The sequence below is a fragment of the Herpailurus yagouaroundi genome, unplaced genomic scaffold, assembly GCF_014898765.1.
Source record: "Herpailurus yagouaroundi ecotype Mexico unplaced genomic scaffold, PumYag 184, whole genome shotgun sequence".
In the NCBI taxonomy this organism is placed as follows: Eukaryota; Metazoa; Chordata; class Mammalia; order Carnivora; family Felidae; genus Herpailurus; species Herpailurus yagouaroundi.
The window spans coordinates 15340536-15366741 of NW_024412415.1; the positions used below are offsets into that span (position 1 = coordinate 15340536).

General features: G+C 36.3%; 2 protein-coding genes and 1 pseudogene across 4 annotated transcripts in view; 1 reads left to right on the forward strand and 2 right to left on the reverse strand.

Annotated features, from left to right (window-relative positions):
* Window positions 1–17566, reverse strand: part of COPS2 (COP9 signalosome subunit 2) — a 31521-nt gene extending 13955 nt beyond the window's left edge. For all 3 annotated transcript variants that reach the window (XR_005795811.1, XM_040492646.1, XM_040492645.1), the window contains exons 1-4: window positions 17436–17566; window positions 6060–6173; window positions 5317–5394; window positions 842–967 (exon numbers count right to left, since the gene is read on the reverse strand). Coding sequence is in view for 2 of the 3 variants with exons in the window: in XM_040492646.1 (XP_040348580.1) it covers window positions 842–967; window positions 5317–5394; window positions 6060–6173; window positions 17436–17489 (372 nt within the window). In the remaining variant the exon portion in view is untranslated. The remainder of the gene's footprint in view (window positions 1–841; window positions 968–5316; window positions 5395–6059; window positions 6174–17435) is intronic.
* A 174-nt stretch (window positions 17567–17740) lies between these two features.
* The window catches only part of GALK2 (galactokinase 2), a 148855-nt gene continuing 140389 nt past the window's right edge, over window positions 17741–26206 (forward strand). The window contains exon 1 of the mRNA XM_040492654.1: window positions 17741–17940. Within this exon, the coding sequence (XP_040348588.1) occupies window positions 17921–17940 (20 nt within the window). The 5' untranslated portion in view covers window positions 17741–17920. The remainder of the gene's footprint in view (window positions 17941–26206) is intronic.
* LOC121042154 (uncharacterized) lies at window positions 18891–19038 on the reverse strand (annotated as a pseudogene).

Here is a 26206-nt window from a genome sequence, read left to right on the forward strand (position 1 = left end):
AAGTTTATTTTTCTCTATTTCCATTACATATATTTTAGATATAAAGCATAAAAGTAATAAACTACCTCAAGAAATAAAAATGACATCGAGTAGAAAAGAATCAAAGAGATTCTGAGATGAACATTTTTTATTATGAACACAAAAAATATCAAATGTTTTAAGAAATCCTAAATGACAGAGAATACTTCTTGTGCTAAAATACCATGGTTTAAGAAAGCTGAAACTTAGGACTATGTTGCTTAAAAGAATATGAACAAACAATCCAATTAAAAATTCCCTTAGCAATACAATAACATCATCATCGCTTTTCTTAATAACCAAAATCTAGAATAGCAAAAGCACTATCATTCCCAAGGTCCACTGTAGTTTCTTCATCATTAACTGTTCCTTTCGTCATCCATCATCCACCCATTCTTTATAAAAGAATTTACTAAACACCTAATGGCAATGCCAAGTACTAATATGAGTACAGGGTATCCCTTCAAGGATCTGTAGTTAATCAAATCTACACAAATCTAACTGAGGTGGTGATGGAGTTTGCTGAAACAAACTATAATAGTAACTGTATGGGAGTTTAAGTCTACAAAAGTTGTGTGCATATTATGTTGGTATCTCAAGATATTATTTGAAGAGATTAAGCTACTTATTACCTTTTAATATTGCATAATTAGTACTATAAGAAAACAATATAGAGTACATTATTTCTAAAGCACTTTACTGACTGGCATAACTGCTTAACTAGAACCTCTAGATCTTATTAAAAAAAAAAAAAAAAGAACAAAGACTTTAGCATAAATAACAACACGATGATAAGTACTAAAAGGAACAACCAGAATCTAACCTGTTTAGAAGTAGAGATATAATCAAGAATAGAATTAATGGATTTTTCAGAATAATTTCTTGTGACTGCACTCCGAATATAGGTCAATAGTTGTTTATATCTGTTCATCATTTCTGGAAAGTTTGTCTATGAGGGAAGAAAAATGCATTATTAGATATGTATTTATGCACAAAAATTTCTATACAATTAAGATTATAGTACATATTACTACATAATTGAAAAATAAGGTTTTATGATAGAGAAAGTATGTATGACAGAAACGCTATAAACATTTTAGCTTAAATTTGAAATTTCTAAATCACTGGGACACATGAACCAAATTTATGAAGTTAGCCTATGAAAGACTACAATTTACAAATTTTCAAAATTTCAGATATGTTCTCATTGTACATTTATTGAAATCATAAGAACTACTACAATATTCACAAACCAAAAAATATAAATAAATCCAACTTTTCAAATGCCTTGGGTCTCAACTACACAGATATCAGCTATATCCTCTTCTGAAGATTTACCCCTTGATGAGAAAGTTCTCCAACAATAGTGGTATGTTTCTTTTCTCCATTCATTATTGGTTGGCTCAACGGTGAAATGTGAGGTGAAGGAAACTTTTCAAGCCCAGGTACTCATCCCACTATTGAGAAAAGTCCTCCCACCCAAGGCTCTACTCAATAGCAGATATAGCTAATGTTGCTATTCTTTGCAGGACTATTTGCACTACTGTGGTTATTCCAAGAAAACATGAGAGATCAAAGGAAATAAGGAACTACCCCTGAAATTTCAATCACTTAAGTATTTTGGCAAATGACCCATCATCCCTCAAAGTATACCGTGGAAGGGGCGCCTGGGTGGCTCAGTTGGTTGGGCATCTGACTTTGGCTCAGGTCATGATCTCACACTCGGTGAGTTCGAGCCCCGCATCAGGCTCTGTACTGACAGCTCGGACCCTGGAGCCTGCTTTGGATTCTGTGTCTCCCTCTCTCTGCACCTCCCCTGCTCACTTTCTCTATCTCTCAAAAATAAATAAACATTAAAAAAAAAAAGTATACCATGGAAGTCCATTTATGAGTCTAATCTGATAACCTGAATCCACAGTCCCGACAATCTCCAGCTGCTATTAATCCCTCTTTTTACTGGGTTCTACTCCACTTTTAATCAGGGAGGTAGGACACTGGCAGATACAGTGTTTTTCTTGATTAACGACCACATGTGTTTATTAGGATGAAAAATGATAATGTAATTTTCCTGCTTATGACTATGTCCTGCCCTGAGATACAGCATGAGGGACAAAAAAAACATGAGAAGACTCCGTGAAACCTAAGCAAGAATGGAATTACAAAAAAGAAAACAGTAGTTGGGGTGGGGGGAAAAATGGACAGAACAGGGAAAAACCTTAGTTATATATACATGTAGTTATATATATATATATAAATCAAACCACTTGTATTTCCAAATATGTCAGTACCATGTGAGGGTAAATAATAGGTAATATCCTAGTAGTGTTAAAACCCAAGTTACAGAACATATCTTACGGCGAAAGGCAAATTAGAAATAGGATTTTAGCAGAAAGTTCGTTTTTAATTCATTTCTTTATACTCTAGTAACTTTAAAGCTCATTTTTCAATAATTCTGTTACTGTAATTAAAGACTACAGGAAGATCAGGTAAATTGCAGCAGTTAACACAGAGTAGTTGATAACAAAACCCTTCTAACTTTTTATTGCTCAAAACCTTCACACGGCAACATGGGTCCTATTCTGAATCCCACTAGAAACTGAGGGGTGGAAGCTCAAACTACTCTTATAAAACACAACTTATTCACAGATGTTGTTTGAGCAAATAAAAGAGAAGGAAGGCAGGGAAAAATAACACAAAATACAAATAATCCTTTCCCTTACTTGCTTACCATCTTGGCTCAAGGTAAAATGGTAAGATCAAGTTTTATGGGTAGCATATATTTAAATGGGCTCAAACACTAAACTACTGCTAGTATGTTAAGAAAGTCGATTTCTATAGGGTCTATTGTATTATTTCAAATCATAGAATCTTTAAAAAAATTTTTTTTTAATGTTTATTTTTGATTGAGAGAGAGAGAGTGAGTGAAAGCAGGGAAGGGGCAGAGAGAGAGAGGGAGACACAAAATCTGAAGCAGGCTCCAGGCTCTGAGCTGTCAGCAGAGAGCCCAACGTGGACCTCAACCTCACGAGCTGTGAGATCATGACCTGAACCAAAGTCAGACACTTATCCAACTGAACCACCCGGGGGCCCCTCAAATCGTAGAATCTTAAGAGTTGAACAATGAGGTTCTAATGTCACTAAAATTACTTAATCAAAATCTCTATCCCTTGAGACACCTGATGCTTCTCCCATATCTAAGCTATTGATTTAAATATAGTATGTATTTGTGTTTAATATTTTCACAAATAATAAATGGAAAGAAAGCACAAGGGCTTTGTGCAACATATTCTTTGGGTAAACGCAAGACAGACATTTTCCTTTTTTAATGATATTTAAAAGCAATTGACAACATACTTATTACTGTTTAAAATGTTTTGAATAGTCTTGATATTTTGGGGGGTGAAGAATGAGCTAAAATATTTTGTGGATAGTTTTTGTAAATGTCATGGAGGGCTTCTACTACTAAAGGTAGGTGAGGATGCCAAAGTGAGAATATGGCAAGAAGAACAGGATGCAAGATTAGCAGAAGTTACCTGGACAAAAGTAACAGTCAATTCAGGGAGTTCAATTTCAAACAGAAGGGACAGAGAAGTTAATGGTGACAGGGAGGAGACATATGAGAAATTAGAGACAGGAGAAAAAGAAAGTGGTAACAGATTACCAGCTATCCTTTCATCTGCCACAGAAGCAAGTGTTTACCTCTGCTCTCTAAGCTTCTCAAAAGTTCCTCTACCTTTAGTGATTTTAAGGTTTACGCCTGTCACTAGTCCTCTTGTCTAACCATTTTTTTCCCCTCCACCTCTACCCTGCACTCCTGAAGACTACCAATTCTATGAGGGTACAATGTCATGACAGTTCCAGATTATTTACAACTTCTACAACATATATGAGTACCTACTAAATGCCAGCCACTACTACAGGTGGTAGGAATATAACAGTGAATAAAACAAAGTCCTGCTCTCATGGACCTTACCACCCATGGGGATGAGGGCAGCAGAAAGGCAATTAAGCGGTGATATATTCAAAGAAAAAAAAAAAACAGCAGGGTAAGATGAATGTAAGTGATGGTGAGAAGGATGCTATTTTACATAAGGTGGTCCAGAGGGAGGCCATCCTGATATATGGTGACACCAAATAGAGATCTGATCAAATGAAGAAAAGAGCCATACGACTATTACAGAGGAGCATTTGGGGCACAGGAAATAGCAAATACAAGTGTTTATGAGTAGGTGCATCCTTAGGATGACAGGAGGAACAGCAAGGAAGCCGTACAGAGAAAATAAGATCAGAAAGGGTAAGATGATGTACAGTGTTATAGGTCATGGTAAGGATTTATTTATTTATTTATTTATTTATTTTTTAATTAATTAATTAATTAATTTTATTATTATTATTATTTTTTTTTAAGTTTTATTTACTTATTTTGAGAGAGGGTGCATGAGTAGGGGAGGGGCAGAGAGGGAGAGAGAATATGAAGCAGGCTCAACACTCTCCGTGCAGAACCTGATGCAGGGCTTGAACTCACAAACCGATCTCACGAACTGTGAGATCAGGACCTGAGCCAAAATCAGGAGTCATACACTTAACTGACTGAGCCAGCCAGATACCCCAGGATTTGGATTTTATTAAGGAGAGTGGGAACCATTAGAAGATTTAGAGCAAAGGAATGACACAGTCTCACTTACATTTTAAAAGGATCACTCTAAAAACAAAAACAAAAACAAAAAGGATCACCCTGCTGCTTGTGGAGAATAGACTGTTAATAAGGCAAGGATAGAAGAAGCTACTGAAATAATCCAGGTGAGAGATGATGTTGGTTTGAACCAGAGTAATAGAGATAAAAATGGTTAAGCAGCAGTCAGATACTGGATATATTTTTAAAAGATATAAAGACACCTGGAATTACCAATGGATTATTTGAGGGGTGAGAGACAAAGAGAGGAGTCAAGAATAATGCTAAGGTTTTTATCCTTATCAGTGGAAGAGGAACTCCTTGTAATACAAAGTAAAATTTTAAAATTCCAAAATAAACAATAGTTTTTGGAAAAGTCCTGTTAATAAGGAAGCCAAACACTGTCTGAGTATCTAAAGGATAAGCTTTCAAAAAAGTTTGATTTCTTTGCAGAATGTTTTTTACTTAGTATTGTGGTAGTCACAAATGAAAGCTAGGCTAAATACGAAAATGTATCAACAGAATTATTTTAAAGAGGTAGATATAATGCCATTTTGCTGCCATGTGGTTTTTACCTACAGAATTCATTTCATTATTAGTTTAATTCCCCTCAAAACAAATCTTACCAACTTGAAGTTAATCTTAATCATTTGCTTCAGTGCTTTAAATCCCCATTCTCCTTTTTCACCTTCAAGTTCCAAAACCTAAAAAATAGAAGACATTTTTAGCCTAACAAAAATGTTAATATTATTTTCTAAAGACGTCTGTTTTGAATTAGTTTTCCATCATACGAATTAAGAAGGTTTCCCCAAGAATTACATTTCTCAATGCCATTTTTTAAAGGCTTTAAAAAGGAAACGAGTCTTAAAACGCTTAAGGATAAGTGAGCTAATTTTTAAGTTTCTTCATCAAATATTAAGTAAGAACTACTACTTGACTATTATATAGTCCCATAAATCCTTTTTTCCCCATCTGAATAATCCATTGATAAGAATAATCCAAAGGTGTATCAATAGTCAAGAAATCACCTTACTTAACACTGAAACCACACCTGTGTGATCTGTCCCCAAAGAAGGAATAAAATTGCAGGGGTAATACCTATTGATCATTCATGTTGATTTCCTTTGTCCAGAACCACACTAGCTTTTCAGGACAATGGCCCTGCTCTATAGACAGCTTGATTAGAAAAAACAGGATATCCATTTTGAAATATTTGCTTGTGCTGCATAATGCAAACTTATTTATAGGATTACCACTCAGTATCCAAAACACATTTCTGAGATAAAATCACTTGGAACTTATTTGATCTAAGACATCATTTAAAAAAAATAAACTTTAAGACACAGAATCAATCAGAAAAAATATGAACCTTTTGAAAACTGCTTAATGCTGCTTTTGGGTCATCTTCTTTTAATGCTTTGGAATTATAGTACTGATTTTCCAAATCCACATTTGGCTCGGAGTTACTATCTTCAGAGTATTCCTGTTTGTTAGAAAGAGATACTACAATGAAAAAGAAACCCACACACTGCCCTGTAAAAAGTGAATACTGTTCAGATGGAAAACCATACCCATTTGCACAAAACAACCTTGCAAACATAGGTAAAATGTAACTGATACTTAATCCTTATTTAAAAAAAAAAGTAAAAAAGTCAAAATCAAATGGAGAGAATAGAATCACTTACTTTCAGATCAAAACTACACTTTCCACAGAATTACCAGAAAAGCAAAATGCAAAGAAATAATGGGTTAATGAGCCCCAATTCTGTTGTGGTTAACCTTTTGTTGGTCAAGGAACCCAAGAAAAATCACTGTAAATGCTAATTATTACATAAATGCTAATTATTCATCTTAAGTTCTGTAATGTTATTTTCTCTACTCCTTAAGTCTAAATTTCATTATTCTAATATGGCCTAACTACCTGGGATAATAATATGCATATAGCATATATACATAGCTGTGTGTATATATATATATATATATATATATATGGCTACATATATACATAGTTAAATACAATTTTATATTAATAAGAATATTTGCTTTTTGTGCACTCCACTTACTCAATGGCTATTTAGTTATATTAATATACTTTAGCTTTATAACATCAGAAGAAAATGAATTTATATAACTTCATATGACTTTTATCACATAAATTCACTTCTAAGTACTGAAACAATAAAGTAGAAAGGAAAATTGGAATAAAGCAGCTATTTTGTGGAGTTGTGTCAACAAAGAGTTTAAAATAGTTCTAAGATATTCAATTTAATGATGAGGATTATAAAACATAAAGATTAGTATAATGAAAATCATTGTTTTAAGACACAAAAGTATTTCCATCAGTTGCAAGTTATTCCAAAAGGTAAGTTGACTGTTATATTAAGAATAGTACATGGAAGTAAATACAAAAAGACACACAGTATTACAGAGTTGTTTCTAAATCCAAATACTGAGTAAATTTTTTTAAAGATACTCACAAAAAATCTGTAGTATTTCATAAAGGTCAAAAAATGAAAAAAGTTATAGTGAGCATAGTGCTAGAAAGATCAAAAATATATGAACACAAGATGAATTTTTCCTGTGACCAGCAGATGGAGGGGTATGTCTGATGTTAGTACAAAACCAGTTTTATCTGACCACAGAGGCTTTGTAATGTGCACCCTCTAGAGGACAACTATTTTCTTGTGTAAGGACATGAGGCAGGGACGCAGTCTCACAGATTTGATTGGGAGTTCAGTTATGTTTAACATGAAAATCCTTTGCAACACTTCAATTTCATAATCAATCATTCACTTCTTGACCCTGTAATCTAAGTTTGATTACAACTGATGAAAAGCAATTAATAAAAACTTAATAAATAAATAAGCCTAAATAATGCTATGATAGTGAAGGATTCTGAGATAGGTTTTGAAAGATAAATGGGAGTCTGCATCCTAGACACAAGAGGAGAGGGGAAAGAAAACAGTAGACACAAAACAGCATTATGGAAGGTAACTAAAGAACCAAAGGCAGTCACATTGTTGGAACATAAAAAAGTCTTTATTGATTCTACTTTCAACATATGTCTCCAATTCAAATTCATGCACTTTCCTCTATCTCCCTCGCTACCAGCCTAGCCTACTAAGTCACTTTCATCTCTACGGACCCCTCCTTTTACACCTTCAAATTCCAACCTTCTCATGGTAAGCAGCCAGAATAACCTTCATAAAATGTAAATTAGCACGTACATTCCTCTCTCTTCTCAAAATGGTTTCATATTGCTCTTAAAATTAATTTCAAAAATTATCAAAATCGTACTCCTGACTATGCATCCAATCATATCTATTAATTAAGCTCTCCCTGATTCATTTTACTGCAGCCACTGTGGCCACCACATAAATGGCCAAAATTCGTTCCCCCACTCTTCCTCTGGTTAACTACTGCATAGTGTCACCTACTCAGGGAAGATGTGGGAGTAAAAATCATAGCTATAAAACCTACTCTACACCTTTGGAAATCAGTTCTCTGATAACTGTTCAATAACATAAATAGCCAGCTAAACCAGAAAATGATTTTTCTGCAATCCAAATCTTTAGAATACATCCTACAACTTGGAAATAATTTGTTTTTTTTTATTTGTATCTATCACAAAGTCTAAGAATTGGAATCTCACTCAAAGTCCATTTGTTTTTGGTTTCTTGGCCCACAACAGGTTAGAATAAAACAACTATGCCAGGATATGAGTGAGAAAAGGGAAGAGAAAATACTATTTTAAAATAATAAGATTTTAAAACTTCAATTACCTGGAAATTACTGACCTGATTATAACATTGTTGAAGACAAGAACCTTTACATTTCGTACCATGTCTAACACAATGCCTTATCATTCAGTCACTGAATATTTCTTATAGTACAAGCCTGGCTATATACAACTTCTGATACCTGATTGACTCCCAACTAATATTTCTAAACTTTAGGTGTTAAAACACTCCCAAATCACAATGATTAAGATAAGACTTAATCTAGCCCTCAACATTTTGTAAATATATATATTCTTTTGGTTTTTCATATTACAGCTGACCCTTGAACAACATGAGTTTGAAATGCATGGGTCCACTTACATGGGGACTTTTTTCCTGATAAACATGCTATAGTACTGTAAATGTATTTTCTTATTATGATTTTCTTAATAATATTCTTTGCTTACGTTATTGTAAGAATACAGAATATAATACATGTAACATATAAATTATGTGTTAATTGTTTTGGTATCAGTAAGTCTTCTGATCAACAACAGGAGGCTATGAAGTTTGGGGAGAATAAAAAGCTATACATGGATTTTCAAGGGTCAACTGTGTATGGATGAAGTGGAACATATAATATCTTTTGCATAACTGCAATTCAATTCTAAGAGTTACTGGCAAAATGTATAAATACACAAGAATTGGTACAACTGATATGTTACTGACTGGAATTCTTTTTTTTTTTTTTTTAATGTTTATTTATTTTTGAGAGAGAAAGCATGTGTGTGAAGGAGGGGCAGAGAGAGGGGAACAGAGGATCCAAAGCGGTCTCCAGGCTGACAGTAGAGAGCCCAGTGTGGGGCCTGACCTCACAAACTAAACCATGAGATCATGACCTGAGTCAAAGTTGGATCCTTAATCAACTAAGCCACATAGACGTCCCTGCCTGGCATTCTTATAATCAGGCAGTCCCTTGTTATGATCTGCAATAGCATGTTCAAATGGGTTTGAACCAATCTCTGTGATATCACTAACCTGTCATAGGCAGTTTAATGAATCAGTACAAGCTATGTACCACATACAGTAAACTATTCCTTAGTTATTACACTGATATTTTGAGAAGTCTAGAATAATTCCGTTTTTGGATACCTTTTGTTAGATATCTATTTAGATACTTGACAATGATCTTTAGCATAGACCAGTAGTTAAGTGTTGCTCACACAAATGCAAACCAAATCTTTCCCCTCAAGCGATTCATGGTCAGAGACAGATATGCAAATAGCAATGCTGTAACATGATAAAAGCAATTAAGAGACACATACTAGGTACAGTAGCAGCTCAAAAAAAAAAAAAAAAGTTACAGGAAGGAAAAATGACCTGAACCAGGTCTAAAAGTATGAATAGGAGTTGCCTGGGGATAAGGAAGGGCATCTGAAACAAAGCAGTTAATATGTGTAAAGGTATGGAAGCCTGAAATGGTATCGCATATTTGAAAGAAGCATGAATAGTCAGATTGGGCTGAAGCACAGGATGTGTATAAAGAACTGGTGAAAGATAAACTGGTATCAGAGGAACAGACAACAGAAGTCTAGCAAGGAGTTTACATCAAGTGGAGCCACTCACTAAAAGATTTTACAGGGAAATAATCGCTTGTGTTTTAGGAAGGTACTCTGGTAGTAACAAAGTAGCCCACTGGATACTCTATAAACAACAGTCTGGTTAAAAGATGATGGAGGTCTGATTTCAAATAGGAGAAAAGGGAGGAAACAAGTGTAAGTATAGAAGATGTCAAATGATATTAAGGATGTAAAATAAAAAGGACCCACCACATGGGTACAGGATAAAGGGAAATAAAGTTATCTTTAGTGCCTATCAATGACTTGGTCACACACAGTGTTACTGATCAGAACAGAGACTATAGGAAAAGTATTAAACAAATACTGCTAAACACAATTCCCCTGTCAGATGAGAAGGGTATTAACTATAATCTGTAAAAGTTTAAAGAAAATACTTTTTAAAAGAGAATCTGATACTTCAAACAATAAAAAACAAAATTTTTTAAGAAACAAAAAATTTAAGCAATATATGAAAACACTTGAACGTTGTTAAAGGGATTGAAAAACTCACTAAATTTCATTAAGTACCACCTACTTATATAATACCTCATGTCCTGCCATCTCCCCAAAGCAATCTGTGATCCATGCACACCACCCAAACCTATTCTTCCTTCCCCAAATGTGCCACACAATTCAAAATCTCTGCTTTGACATAAACTGTTCTCTCTGCTAGGAATTCTAAACTACCTCCCCTATTAGCACACTTCCCACTTTTCTCCTATGATGGTTCCTAGCCCTAACACTGCTGGAAAACATATTCATCAAGGTTTGCCTTGTGATACTTTCTTCAACCCTACTTAGGAAAATAAATTTTCTCCTTAGTCAGCTTCTACATGACATGAATCTCTCTAACATGGAGCCTTGTGAGTGTGTTTTGTTCCCACCTCCCCTCATCTCACTACCATGAGCTTCTCAAAAAGCAGAACTTTCTCTTCCTCATCTTGGTATCCCCTGAGTCTGGTATAATACAAAATGCTCAGTAAGTGTTTGTTTAATTGAAATGAAAAGTGGATGAATGTTTGAAAGTAACATACAAAACTATATAGCCAGGGGCAATTTTCACTCTATGCTGGAATGGACCTACTGCTGAACAGGGTCAGTTCGACAGTTCCTACTTATTCTCCTGTACCTCGTCAATAAAAGTCTGTGAAATGTGCTCTAGGAAAACAAGACTCACTATTAACAATGTTCCTCAAGCCCTGACCATGTCGTTCGTGACAGCTATACTAGATGCTAGGCACAGAGAAGCAAAGGGCAAGGTCTCACTATCCTTAAGGACTAGATATGATAGAAGTCCTAAGTAGCCATTTGTGGTTTAGACATTCATAAAGTTGCTCAAAGTTTTTAAAATTTCACTTAAGTTAATGGGTCCTAATTTATCTACAGTGTAAATCAGAACATTATTTTATTTATTCCAAACTGTTAGGCTTCAAATTAAATTTTCCAAAGAAAGTCATAAATGTCATTAGACCTGGGCTACAGTTTTGACTCTCCCACTAATTTGTCCTGTAAATTTAAGTAAGTCACTCAGACATGCTGCTTTAGTTTCTCTTAGCAAATGGGGGTGGGGGGGTAGGTCAAACCCTTGGAGCTTTCTAATACCCGCTGAGGTCCATGTGTTTATTTTGAGATATAATATACAAGTACAAATTCACGCTGTTGAATATTCACAGTTAACAGATTTCAGTTAGGGGTAAAAAGCCTTAAATTTATCTTATTCTTAGCATGTAAGAGCTGTCTCCTGTTAACTTATCATTTTAGCTATTCTTGTTTCAACCTCTCCAATCTCATTATACAAAGTATACCTATGAGGTAATGCAACAGGACTTTTTGGAAATGCATCAAAACTTATATTCCAAACCAATACTTATCCTTGAAGCAGTAATTTTTTTAAAAAGTGTTTCATTTTATTTTAGGGAAAGTGTGTGAGTGGGGGAGAGCAACAGAGGGAGAGAGAGAATACATGCTGAGCATGCAGCCTGATGGAGCCCTATGTGGGGCTCGACCCCATGACCTGAGCTGAAATCAAGAGTCAGTTGCTTGACTGAGCCACCCAGGCGTCCTGAAGTAGTAATTTTAAGAGGTAGTAAAATTATTCCAATCATGATACTAATGCATATTATGAAGTAATGCTTCTGAAACTCTGAAGAAACACTTCAGAAACACTTTTGAACAGTTTTGTTCAACACTTTTGAAACAGTTCAAAAACACTATTTCTGACCTAAAACACTATCACCCGGTTTGATGGCCCAACTTATTTATCAAATATGACTCAGAATACAGTTTTCGACATCTATAAAAAAGGATAAAGCCTGATTATCACTGAAGTTTAAAAAAGAAAAAAAGTTGCACATTGTTTATAACAGCAAAAGAAAACAGGCCAAATGCTTAATAAGAGAGAACTGGTTACATAGAGTATGGCACATCCACACAATCAAAGCAGCTGTAAAAAGAATAAGTAAACTTTTGTATACTTTACGTGGAATAATCTCTAAGATAAATTAAAAAACAAAGAGAGGGGGAAAATGTGTATTTGGTTACCTATGGGGAGGAATGGGAACTGGACAAATTGGGAACAAAAATAGAAAGGAATCTTTTTATATTTTTTTAACCATGTGCATATATTACCCATTATAAAAAGCTACATGGTTCAGGTTCTGAAGACAATTTTTAAGAACTCTAAAAAATTTTGAGCAGTGACATAATTACTGTGTGACCTCTCATGATCAAAGTTAGGATTTTTGTTCATAATTTGTACCCTGGAACCTGTCCCCTTCTCACTTCAGCAATAAAAGTAATACAGGTTCACTGTGAATGGTTTGTAAGAAATAAATTTTAGTTTTCCTAACACTTTTCAGATCTTGTAGAATTTTTTTCTATATTTTCCCACTCAATAAAATAAATTTTATTCCTACCCAATAAAATTGTAATACAGATTACATATTTATAGTGGATATATGTTCACTGTGTTCAGAGCATTGGTGATCAACCCTTTCTCTCCCAGGTGAGGGCTCTCAATTACAGTGCGCCATCCACCGAGGAGGGCAAGCAACCCATCTCCCTCTCTACAGTGAGCCAGTGGTTCACAGAAGGCTACACAGACATCAGCTGGGTCACTAAAGTCCCTCCTAGGGCTTTGCTGTTAGCTCTAGCAAGGAACACCTTTTTGGCTTTGGGTTATAATGCTAGGAAGATGCTGCATTACATCTTGTGAAGGCAATTATGCCAACACAGTGAGGAAAGCAGACCAGGAAGAGAGACAGAAACAGAAAAAAGACCCACTACCATCATCTGAGCCATGAATCCAGCCATATTTCTACTTCCTGGTGATATAAACCAACACATGCTCTTTTTAGTTTAAGCTTGTTTGACATATATTCCTTTCATGCCCAAGAGTCCTGACAAATACAACTGATCAAAAGTTTTTCATATCATGGAATATTGTTTAGTAGCATGGTTTGAAGTGCCAACATAGCATTCCACCCCATGGATATATGATAATTCATCTATAACCTTATTAATATCAATAGTATTTCCCTCCTATTGATAACTTGGAGTTGTTTCCAATTATTTACAATTAAACATGTTAAGTTTCTTTTAAAAGCCTCAGCTGTACAATCAAATTTCATCTTCATGAAGTCTACGTGCAACTCCAAATGTGTGTGCAACATAGAAAACACTGGCCTAGACCACAAACAGTATATTGTTTGAAAATCTGTACATTTTGTCAAATATTAACTTACGGGGACAAGAGTCTCAGAGTGAAATAACCTTTAAACATCAAAGCTCCTCATATTGCACAATGATAAGTGATAGTCCTTATACCAAATACACAAATTCCTAGAATCATTCTTTTGCCCTTGTTCTTATATTGCCACTTCTTTTTCAAAGGAGATTACATATTTTTTGTAGTAATTCAAAATTATTTTTTAAAAAATAGTAGTGTTAGTTTTTAATTTGTTAAACTATGTTCTAGGGTTTTTTTATAACATGAGAAAATAAAGTTCAAGCCATCATTTGTTGATCTTGTTAAAATGGTAACGAAGTAAGAGATTCCATAAAGATATCCTATAGTTAAGACTGACACCTCTCCTTCCCAAAAAGCAAAGAACAAGTAAATATTCAGGGCATTAAAATATACTAAGTATTAGTATATAGTATAAGTATACTATGTATACTAAGACCAAAAAAACCCACAACACTATTAAACACTCATTCACTGATCACAGCTATGAGCTTGACTAGGGTAATATAAGACTCACAGATTGGTAATACATTTAACCAAGTGGAATTACTCTACCTTTTTGACAATTTTTTTTGCTTGCAATACATTAAACTCAAATATACCGTGCCCTATCACAGGATCTACTCAAGGATAGATTGTTGGAATGAAGTCAGTCTGTCCTAACTCCTTTCTAAAAAGATTACTAGAAATACAAAGCAACTTCATGCTAGAATGGCTGGACGGTGGAATTGCAATAGTTAACTTACCAATAACCTTATTTACTTAACGAATGGCAGTAGAGTTATTATTTAGTATTATTAGACCAGAAAATAATCAAGACATTTACCAGTATCATCTCCTACTTCTCCATTTAATGCTACATAAATTCCTATGCTTAGATAATGCCTGCATCTGCCTCTAATAAAAAAAATAAAATAGGTCTTAGAAATAAGAGCTCAAGCAAATTAATTTCTTTCACGCTTGCTTCTTTTTTTTAAACTAAGTTGGTTCTCTTTTCTTCTCGATCTTGGGCATAAACCATTATTTACTTCCTTAGATAAAAACAGTATAGTTTTAGAAACAGATTTTTACTTTGCCTGGTGGTATCCTAACTACCTATTTCCACTAGATGGGACAAGTACAAAAAATGATTTAGGGTATTAAAATTTATCAATAGACAACCTACAAAAGATATGCTGAACATATCTGTGGTCAGAAATACTCATGGCTTTAGTTAACATTTTGACTAAAATGAAGTGATGGCAAATTTTCCCACAAATCATACATTTCTTTTAATAAAAAAGAAATTTCCCTAAAAGAGCAAGTCAATTCTTTGGACTCTTTAAATCGCAAGAAACAACAAGACTCAGGCAAATAACTATGAAAAAACCCCCAATAACTTCTCTTCTGACAACATGTAAGCATGAAATGGCAACCAGCTTCCCTCAATATTTTTTTAAAATATTTTATTTTTAAGTAATCTCTATACCCAATGTGCGGCTTCAGTTTACAATCCTGAAATCGACAGTCCCATGCCCTACTAACTGAGCCAGCTATGTGCTCCCCCGCCCCACCTTAATCTTTCTTTTAAGTAGGCACCATGCCCAGTGTGGAGCCCAACACCCCAACACACGCGGGGCTTGAACTCGCAACCCTGAGATCAAAACCTGAGATCAAGAGTTCATGCTTAACCGACTGAGCCACATAGGCACTCCTAATTTTTTTTTTTAACATACAGTGGTTTAAGGAAATTAACTAAGAAAGCATAAAATAAATTACTAAATAAATTTTATGCCATCAAAAACTAACTCATAGTAAACAAAGCATAAAAGCTTTCACTACTTGATACAGGATTGAGAAGGCAGAATGATACCTATGTAAGAGATATGGGGGGGAGGGAGGACTATTTAACAGAATGCTGTGGGGAAGAATTCATTTAATTATGTACCAGTGTAAAATCTTACTTTTTTTGGTTAAGAAAATATAAGTCAAAACAACTATGTATTTGGCTTTGTATTGTACTGCATTATAGTGTAGGCTCTAAAGAGCTGGGAAAACCTAGCCAAGTTAAACAATATATGTTTAACAATAGAATTCTTGTGAAAACTGAGCACCACATGGGACAGTAAAATTCTCATTTTATGCCTCAGTGTAGGCGATTCCTACACCGCAATTTCAATGATGATCTTCAAGTTTATCACAGTGCTAATAAGTCATGTACTCAATAAACTATTGTTTAGGAAAGATAAGCAGAAACATTTAAAAACAAAAATAAAAAACAGACATATTTAAAAGAGACACTTCCACAGTTATTAAAATACCTGTAATATAAATAAATGTACAAATAAAAATGCACATGATATCACAACTAATACATTCTTAATGCACTTTATGTGCTGCCTACAACTGACTTGGTTTACACAAACTGAAACGTAAAGCAGAGATCAAAACTATTAGCAAAACTCTCCATTCAAGTTTAAGAATGATTAAAACCTCTACTATGATTTTCAGGTAACAGCAAGCATTTCCTTCTACCTTTTGCAAAGGTGCTTTCATTTAAAATAGAAAAATTAATTGTAAATTACTATACAAAGAAGTTTTACACGAATTCAAAACAATGTATTAATGTCTACTCACGAATATCTGGCACTTAAAATATAAAATAAGTCAGATTTCCCTAAACATCTACTTCATAACTTTAGGATAATGCAGCATCACTATCATATGCAGGAACCATGCAACAACAACAAAAAAATTGGTGCTAATTCTTGGTCCGGATAATTTTCCTTAGTTCACACACAGATACTGTTTCTGAATAGCAACCTGTAATGGTAGTGAATTATTTTTGAAAACCTGTAAATCCGTTGATAAGTTAAACCATGAATCTTCACAGACCACCGTTCAGCTACATAAATTTGTTCATTGTTATATGGTTGATATTTTTAACTTTGAATACTAGGAAACCTCTCAGTCAAGAAAAAAATCCATTGGGTCAATCCCCTTATCCCTACCTCCCCCATACACCAAAACAAACAGAAAAAACCCCCAAAACCTCCTCCCCAGCTTTTTTCTTTAAACAAAACAAGTAATTTAACTACTTCTTTTTCAGCTATCCTCCGCTGCACCTTTACCTTAAACCAAAACGGACCCCATACAAGACTTATTATTAAGCTCTGTTTCCAGGAGACTCACAAGTGGCGTTTCGCGGTAAGGACCGGGAGCAGTAAGGCCCCCCAGTTTTCAGACCCTTGTCTCAGCATTTCGTACTGTCTCAGTTCTAGGGTTAAGAAGAGGAGCCCAGAAAACTGGGCCTGAGAGGGCAGAGCCAGGGCCTAGACCGCTGCACGATCCCCGAGGCGGCTCCGGAGGTGGGGAGGAGGTAGGAGGCACCGAAAACCGGACCCTGGAGGCCAGGAGTGTCCACATAAACGAGGAGGCACTCGGACTTGGAGCGCAAAGCTCGGGACCCCCTTTGCTGCCTCCTTTACCCTCCCCTCCCCCATGCTGGAGAAGCAGGGCCCAGGCCCGGTGCGGGAAGGGGGAGGAGGTAAACTCGTCCTGTCACTGCACCGAGAGACGGGAAGAAGCACATGTTTTACGGGGAGAGGCCGCGGTGGCCCCTGCCCCAACCTCTAAAGCCAGACACCACCTCTAACCCCACAGTTCCGTCCCCTCCGCCTCACCAAGTCGTAGTCCTCCTCATCATCGCACATGAAATCATCCTCCATGTCAGACATCTTGGCCGGGAGGGGGGGAGAGGGAGGAGAAATTGGAGACAACCTCCTCCCACAATGCTCCACGGCTCAGAGGCGTCACTCGCAGCTTCTCCTCGCCTTCCCGTCGCTCTTAGAGGAGCAGAATGTTTCCTCCCGGAACAAATGCGCTCGGTATCGGGAGGATTCACTACGACGCCAAAAGGGAGTGCACTGCCCCTTCTTCCTGCGAGGCGGTTGGTGCCTTAGCAACTAAACCTAGCAACTGGGGAATCGTCTAGTGCTGAGGATCTCCGCCGAAGGGCCTTGGAAACCTTGAGCTCACACTGAGCAGTTTCCAGCCTCCTGGGCAAGGGAACAGTCTCTTCCCTTGCCTGGGACTCTGGAACCATTTCATTCTGGTGAAAGTAAGAGGCACCGTAGGACCAGAAGCCTTTCGCGGAGAAAAGGCTGACATGCCCGTCCTATTTGACAGGTAGTAGTATTTCTGCTTCATCTATTTGCCATTTTGCCCACATATTGTGGTGGGTATTCCTGTGATGTTTGGAGACCTTTTGAGCGGCACGGTTTACACCTAATGCGTGTTTGTAGTCGGCAAAACGATACTGTGGCTGTCCCACACCGTTAAGCATCAATCAATTGAGGCGCCTAAAGTCTTATTCAGTTGTTCAACAGGTTATAAACTGACCTTTACTGCCCTTACCCGAAATTAAGGTAACAGTAAACGACTGGTTTTTAAAATATGCATTATTGTTGCACAAAATCATTAGCAGAATTCAGAATGAAAAACACGAAATACAAGGGGAAAACTGCGTTTCAAACAGCACTTTGAATATAAACTTCCAGTTCTGTTCACTTGAATCCACAAATTTTATATAGTTATAGCACAGATATAATTTCGGATTATTTTTACACCAAGTTATGTAACAACACCGGACAATATATTGGGGGTCCCATTACATGGGACCGTATATTCTTGGCAATGATCATTTTAATAGTTGGGTAATAATCCCTTCGTTGAATGTACCAACTCATAATGATTTACTTAAGCATGCCATTATTGTTACACATTTAGAATATTGCAAAACCAGTATTATTTTAAACAATTTTGCTGCTAATATATTTGTCAGTTTATTTTTTTCTTAGGAAAAAGCCCAAGAAGAGGAATTACAGTCTGCATTTTTTAGTAATCCATTGAATTGTGATCTTTTTGGTTATAGTTCTTAAAAGTTATATTTATAACAATGATACTGCCTACCTATAAACAAAGTTTTTCCCTAATAGTCTTTTCCTCTCACCGTTTTATTGTGAGAATTTCAAACATACAGAAAAACTGAAAGAATAGTCCAGTGAATATGTGTGTACCCACTATCAGCTTTTTGTTTGTGTATATATTCCCTGAATCAATGGAAAGTAAAATGCAGATATCATGATACATCACTCTTAAGTGCATCTATGTATATGTCCTAAAACCAAGGACATTTTCTTATGTTTTCAGATTATTACATCAAGAAAATTAATAATTCCCCAATGTCTTCTACACTTGATCTTAGCCAAAAGGCTGAGAAGCGATCCCCAATGTCTTCTAATACCAAGTCCATATTCAAAATTCCCCTGTAAGACATAGGATTTTTGAATTGGAAGAGCCTTTAATGATATCACTTTAGGGTCTAAGGCTTTCCAATCATGGCAGTTCATTAGATTATAATTTCCCAAATCCCATACCAGAGATTCTGATTCAGTAGGTCTGGGGTAGAGCTTAGGATCTATACTTGTAAACCTTAAAACAAACCAAAAAAAAAAAAAATCTCCCTATAACTGAGGTGACTTTACATCCTAGTTTTCTGAGACAGCCCTGATTTAGTACTGCTGTTCCAGAATAATAATTGTCATCCATCACTCTCAGAAGTTTGAACCGTAAGTCACATGGTTACTTTACCTGAAATCCATAATTCTTCAAAAGAGAAAATAGAATTCCAAGGTGGCTAAGAGGTTTATTTGCTCAGAGTAATCAGAACTACATTGTTGTGCTTTCTATTTGTATAGCAATTTTGCAATTATCTGTTAACCATGTACCTAGTGATCACATGAATAAAACTGCATGTTGATTTACATTGAATTTATTGATATAATTTTCTGCTTTTAATGTAATTCTTTACTTTTACAATGGAAAAATAATTATTCAACTTAAGTTACTGACTAGGAGCACTAGAAAAACTGCAGCTAAATTTTGAGCATAATATTCTTAGTCATTTACAAATTTAACCAACCCAGTCTGGAAATTTTCTAAGACAGAGAAAAAGGTTTTCACAGTGCTTGGGGATACAAGTCCTAAAGAAATGTTTGTTGAATGAATAAATGTTAATTTTTCTTTAAAAAGTTTTAAATCTTTATATATTTATTTATTTTAACATTTATTTATTTTTGAGAGACAGAACACGAGCAGGGGGCAGGGCAGAGAGAGAAGGAGACACAGATCTGAAGCAGGGTCCAGGCTCTGAGCTGTTAACACAGAGGTGAACATGGGGCTTGAACCCACAAACCTTGAGATCATGACATGAGCTGAAGTCAGATGCTTTACCAACTGAGTCACCCAGGTGCCCCATGTTTATTTATTTTTTGAGAGACAGAGAGAGAGAGAGAGCGTGAGCAGGGGAGGGCAGAGAGAGAGGGAGACACAGAATCCGAAGTAGGCTTCAGGCTCTGAACTACCCGTACAGAGCCAGATGCAAAGCCACAAACAATGAGGTCATGACCTGAGCTAAAGTCAGATGCTCAACTGACTGAGTGCCCCTAAATGTTAATTTTTTCTGTGCAGGGAGTGCCCTTATTAGCTATCTCTATGCATCAAAATATTTTCTGTCCTTAAAGATCCATTTAAGTGTCACCTCACTCAACCTATCCTGAATACTTTGTGCAATTATGATAGTCTTTTTTTCTTGACATCAGTTTTATTCAGTGGTAAATAATACATTTTTTTAAAATGTTAACAGGGAGCACTGATGTGATGTGATGCCTTTGTAGAAAGTGGATCCTAAGTTTTAAAAATATATATTAAGGGCGCCTGGGTAGCTCAGTCGATTGAGCATCCAACTTTTGATTTCAGCTCAGGTCATAATCCCAGGGTTGTGGGATTGAGCCCCGCTTTGGACTCCATGCTGGGCATGGAGCCTGCTTAAGATTCTCTCTCTCTCCCTCTGCCCCTCTCCCCTGCTCTCACTCTCTCTCTCTCTCTCTCGAATAAAAATAAAATAATATAAAGATATATATTAAACACTTAATTAAGGTATAATCTTATCAGCTTCATTGAGATACAATAGCTGCGCATCCTTAAAGTGTACACTTTGATGAATTTTGACATATGTATACACCTGTGGAACCATTACCACAACCAAGGTAGTGAGGATATTTATTACTGCAGAAGTTTCCTCATTACTTCTTGGTAATCCTTTTTCAACCCTCTTCACTTTTCTCAGGCAACCACTGATCTACGTTTTGTCATATAGATTATTTTTCATTTTGTGAAATTTTATATAAATGAATCATACGTTATGTACTCTCTTTTGCCTGGCTTCTTTCACTCAGTATAATTACTTTGAGATTCATCCATATTGTTTCAATTGGTTTCAATTGATTGTTTCTTTTTATTGCTGAGTGTTCCATTGTATGGATATCTTACAAGTTCTTTGTTAACTTGTTGATGGATATTTGAGTTTTTTCAGTATTTACCTTATACAAATAAAGCAGCTAGGAACATATGTGTACAAGTTTTTGTGTGGACATATGTTTCATTTCTTACGAGTAATGGGGTGGACAGACTGAAGGTGGTCTTCTTATTACCCATGCTCTTGGATAATCCTTTCCCATTGAATGTGGGTGGGATCTGTGACTTGCTTCTAACCAATAAGATACAGCAAAGGTGATGTATGTGATTATGTGTATATAATTATGTTATACAAGATTGTAAACTCATCTTGCTGGAGAGACTCTATCCCCCTTGTTGCTTTGAGAAAGTAAGAGGTGATGTTATGAAGGATCATGTGTCAATGAGCTGAAGGTACCACCTGACCAACAGCCAACAAGAAGCTGTGGCCTTCACTCTGGCAATGCACAAGAACTAAATACAGTAAAACCTTGGTTTGCGAACATAATTCGTTCCATAATGCTTGTGACCCAAAGCACTTGTATCAAAGCAAATTTCCCCATAAAAAATAATGGAAACATAGATGATTCATTCCACAACTGAAAAATATTCATATAAAAATGATTATGATTCTGTAATGTAAAATAATAAAGAAAACACAAAATATGAAGAAAAATAAATTAACCTGCACTTACCTTTGAAAACCTTTGTGGCTGGTTGTGAGGGAGAGAAGAGAGGAGGGTTATTATGTAGGACGACTTTCACTATCACTAGCACACTAAGAGAATCACTGCTATCTATTGGCTCAATGGAATCTTTTTCTTTTCATACAACTTTAACAAGGAACCTATCCAATAGCACTTGCTTTTGCCTTCCTTTGAGGATTTCATAGAAATGTGACATTGCATTGTCATTAAACAGATTCATTGTTAGCACTGCTACAGCCTTATTCAGCCTTGCTTTTTGGGTGGTGCTTTTCTACAAAATTTTGCACTGTTTCCCACATTTTACACATCTCCATAATTTCATTTGAAGTGAGGGATTCCTCTGCCTTTTTCCCCTCCTCCTCTACAGACGAGACGCAGATGTAGACTTCTTATAAAATCTTGCAATTCCGGCCACTCACATACATCATTCGTATTTCTCTATGGTTTTCTTCTTAACTTTCACAGTAATCATCTCCTTCTTACTGCCATTCTTTTCAACCTCTTTCTGTATGGGGGCCATTGCTTGCATGGATGTTGACTATAGTACAGTATTAATAATCTCTTGTCATATACTGTATTTAATGTAACTGGCAATAAGGCAGCTGAGGAAAGGGTCTATATCTGCAGGCAGCCTGACCTAGAATGAAGCAAAGCATTCCTAAGCTTACTGTCATATGGAAAAGCAAAGGACTGTCCAAAAAGTGCCTTGAAGTGACAAAAATATACTAGTGCCAGTTGTGGGCACCTTCCAACATTCTGAAAAATCACTGATTTCTGCCAAACACCGTGGCCTGAGACTGAGCATCTGAGCATGGGACACAGTCACCCACAATCCCTCAGAGAGAGTGAGAGCGAGAGAGAGAGAGAGAGAGAACCATTGGCTCAGTTGCGATCATGTGACATTCAGCATCATGTACTACTCATATTGCAAGACATTGCTTGTTTATCAAGTTAAAATTTATTAGAAATGTTCGCTTGTCTTGCGGAACACTCACAAAACAAGTTACTTGCAATCCAAGGTTTTACTGTATTGCTAACAGGTGATCTTACAAATGAATCTGTCCCCAGTTGAACCTCAGATAAGACTTTGTGAGATGCTAAGCCATACCCAGCTAAGCCATACCCTGACTCCTGAGCCATAGACATTATGAGGTAATTATACTGCTAGGTTTGTGGTAATCTTATGTAGTAATAGATAATGAATATGGATAAATACCTAGCAATGGAATGGCTGGATTATATGGTAGGTGTATGCTTAACTGTAGAACTCTTAAATTGTTTAAGTGATTTTGCCATTTTGCATATCTACCAGCAGTATATAAGAGTTCTACTTGCACCACATCCTAGTCAACACACGGTGTGGTCAGTTGTTTTAATTTTAGCCACTCTAGCAGGAGTGTAGTGGTGTATTATTGTGGTTTTAATTTCCGTACCCTTACTGACTAATTTTGAACATCTCTCCATGTGCTTATTTGTCATCCATGTATCTTCTTTGGTGAAGTATGTCTTCAGTTCTGTTGCCCATTTTTAAATTGGATTATTCGTTATTACCATTGAGTTGTAAGAGCTTTTTATGCTTTTTATGATATATTGAGGAATATTTGCCAAAACTAAGTGCACCAGGATTTTTTTTTATGTTTTCTTATGGAAATTTTATATAGTTTAAAAACTCTTACATTAAGACTATGACCCCATGTCAAGTTTAATTTTTGTATATACTATGAGGTAAATGTGGAGGCTTGTTTTTTTTTTCTATAAATGGATATCAAATTGTTCCAGCATTATTTGTTGAAAAGATGCTTTGTTCTGTGTTGAATTGTCTTGGCACCTTTGTTGAAAATAATTGACATTTAACTCCCAACATAATTTGAGCCCTTTAAAGTATATTTTTGAGAACTTTATGTTACTCTGTATTATGATTATTTTATATTCTTTATTAAGCTGAAAACTCTTTGAGGACACAACTATCTTACCTCTGAATCCCCTGAAACTAAGCATGTGCCTTGCCTATAGAAAGTGCTCAACAGGGGTGCATGGATGCCTGAGTCAGTTAAGCGTCCCACTCTTGATTTTGTCTCAGGTCAGGATCTCATGGTCTTGAGATCGAGCCCTGTTGGGCTCTGTGCTGACAGCATGGAGCCTGCTTGGGATTCTCTTTCTTGCCTTCTCTCACTGCGCCTCCCCCACTTCTGCTCTCTCTCTTTCTCTTTCAAAATAAAAAAAAAACATTAAAAAAAAGAAAATGCTCAATAAAAATGTGATATGTTTAAGTAAACCCTAGCATTCATGATCCCTCACCTCTTTAGGTTGAGACATATGGTTGCCCCAAATAGGCTCATAATTTGGCATCCTTTCAGACTGATACTTAAAAAAAAAAAATGTTTATTTATTTTTGAGAGACAGAGAAAAAGAGAGCATGAGCAGGGGGGGGGGCAGAGAGAGGGGGAGTCACAGAATTTGAAGTAGACTCCAGGCTCTGGGCTGTCAGCCCAGAGCCTGATGTGGGGCTCAAACCCACAAACTATGAGATCATAACCTGACCCAAAGTCAGAGGTTTACCAACTGAGCCATGCAGGCGCCCCCAGACTGATCATCTTACAATTTTTTTTGATGCGTTTATTTAGAGAGGCTGAACACCATATGCTAGAAGGCAAAAAAAGAGGACTCCATTTGTATTAATTAAGATCTGGACAGGAAACTCATAATATGCTCAGGGTGGTTAATTAAAATTTTAATGAAGGCACTGGGGCACTTGCCTGGTTCAGTTGATAGAGCATCAGACTCTTGATCTCAGGGTCATGAGTTCAAGCCCCATGTTGGGCATAAAGCTTAAAAAAATCAACTGGATTTAATAAAACTTAAAAAAAATTGATGTTATTTCTAAAAAAAAATTAATGAAGGGACTATTTACAGAGATGGGGACAGAGATGAGGTCAGGGTTGAGGGAACCAACAATGATGGTGAAACACCCAGGGAATAGCAAGCATCAGGCTCTTTACCACCTCTTGAAGGCTTGAAGGGGCAGAGGGAAGAAATGGTTCTACTAGAGCTCAGCAAGAGCAGGAACCCTGTAAAATTGACCTTCCAACAGCAGCTGTGGTTGTAGAGAAACACAGCTACTGCCATAGCTATAGCAAAGGTGTGGTTTTGGGCATGGGTGTAGGAGGGTGGTAACAAATACCTTAACTTTGGCTGTAGCATGAATTATATACTTCACTTAGGAAGGAATTTTCTCTCTTTCAAAGGCATTTAAATTGGTGACTATCTGTTGTTGGAGCATATCCCTTGATTTTTTTTTTTTTTTTTAAGTAGGCTTCATACCCAGCATAGTGCCCAGTGTGGGCTTGAATTCAGGACCCTGAGATCAAGACTCTGATGTTTAAACAACTGAGCCACCCAGGTGCCCCTCCCTTGATCTTACCAATCAACCTAAGTGGCTTATCAAAATGTTATTTCTACCTACACTTAATACCCACTCTTTCCTGAGAGGGGTTCTGATAGTTTGCATGATCTCATTACTTTCCCATCTAATAGACTCGTGGCCTTGCTTAGTTAGTGCCCCTTTTAATCTACATCAATCTCTTCAGTTGGAAAAAAATGATGTGTTGTAAATGCATGGTGCTTACAGAGAACTTAATAAATGTTTTATCTTTAACTCAATCAACTACTCATATTAACCCTTCAGAATGCTTTATACTGCAGTTGCATCTTTTATCTCTAAAATTGCCATAGGAGGAATGTGCAGAAAGAGGATGTGAGGCATGTTAGTTTTCATTCCTTACACTGACATTGACCTTGTAAAAAATGTCTCTTGTAAAAATACAATTACACACTTTTAGCAATGTTATTGTTGTTTGCCATTTTGGCATCTCTAATGCCCATTTGTTTTTATTCCCACCCAAAATGGTGACCATACATCCTAGGTTTATGAAATGAACCACCTACTTTTCAGAATGGTGTGTGGTGTGGAGGCAAAGCAGGGAGCAGGCACAATTATACTGTTAATTCCAAATTTGTCTTTGTTTCTTTCAGAAATCTGTAAGTTCTTTATGTTTTGCATCAACCCTCGCATGATTCCCCTGTGAACTAAAGCAGCAATGACAGTGCTCAATTGACAATTCAAGCTTTGCTACCAGTTAAGAGTGTGGCCTTAGGAAGTCACCTCACACTTCAGTTGTTCATTCAGTTCATCTCGACAGGTGCCACCTAGATATACAGTTCCTACCCTCAACTTGCTTACTTTGTCGTAGTGGTAGTGATGGTGGAGATGGTGATACAGATAATAGTACAAAAGAAAATAAATATACGGAACTTATGAGAAATCTGAAGGAAAGAAAAATACAGTAGAATGATGGGGTGGGAATGATATGCTTTTTGAGTAGGGCATTTGG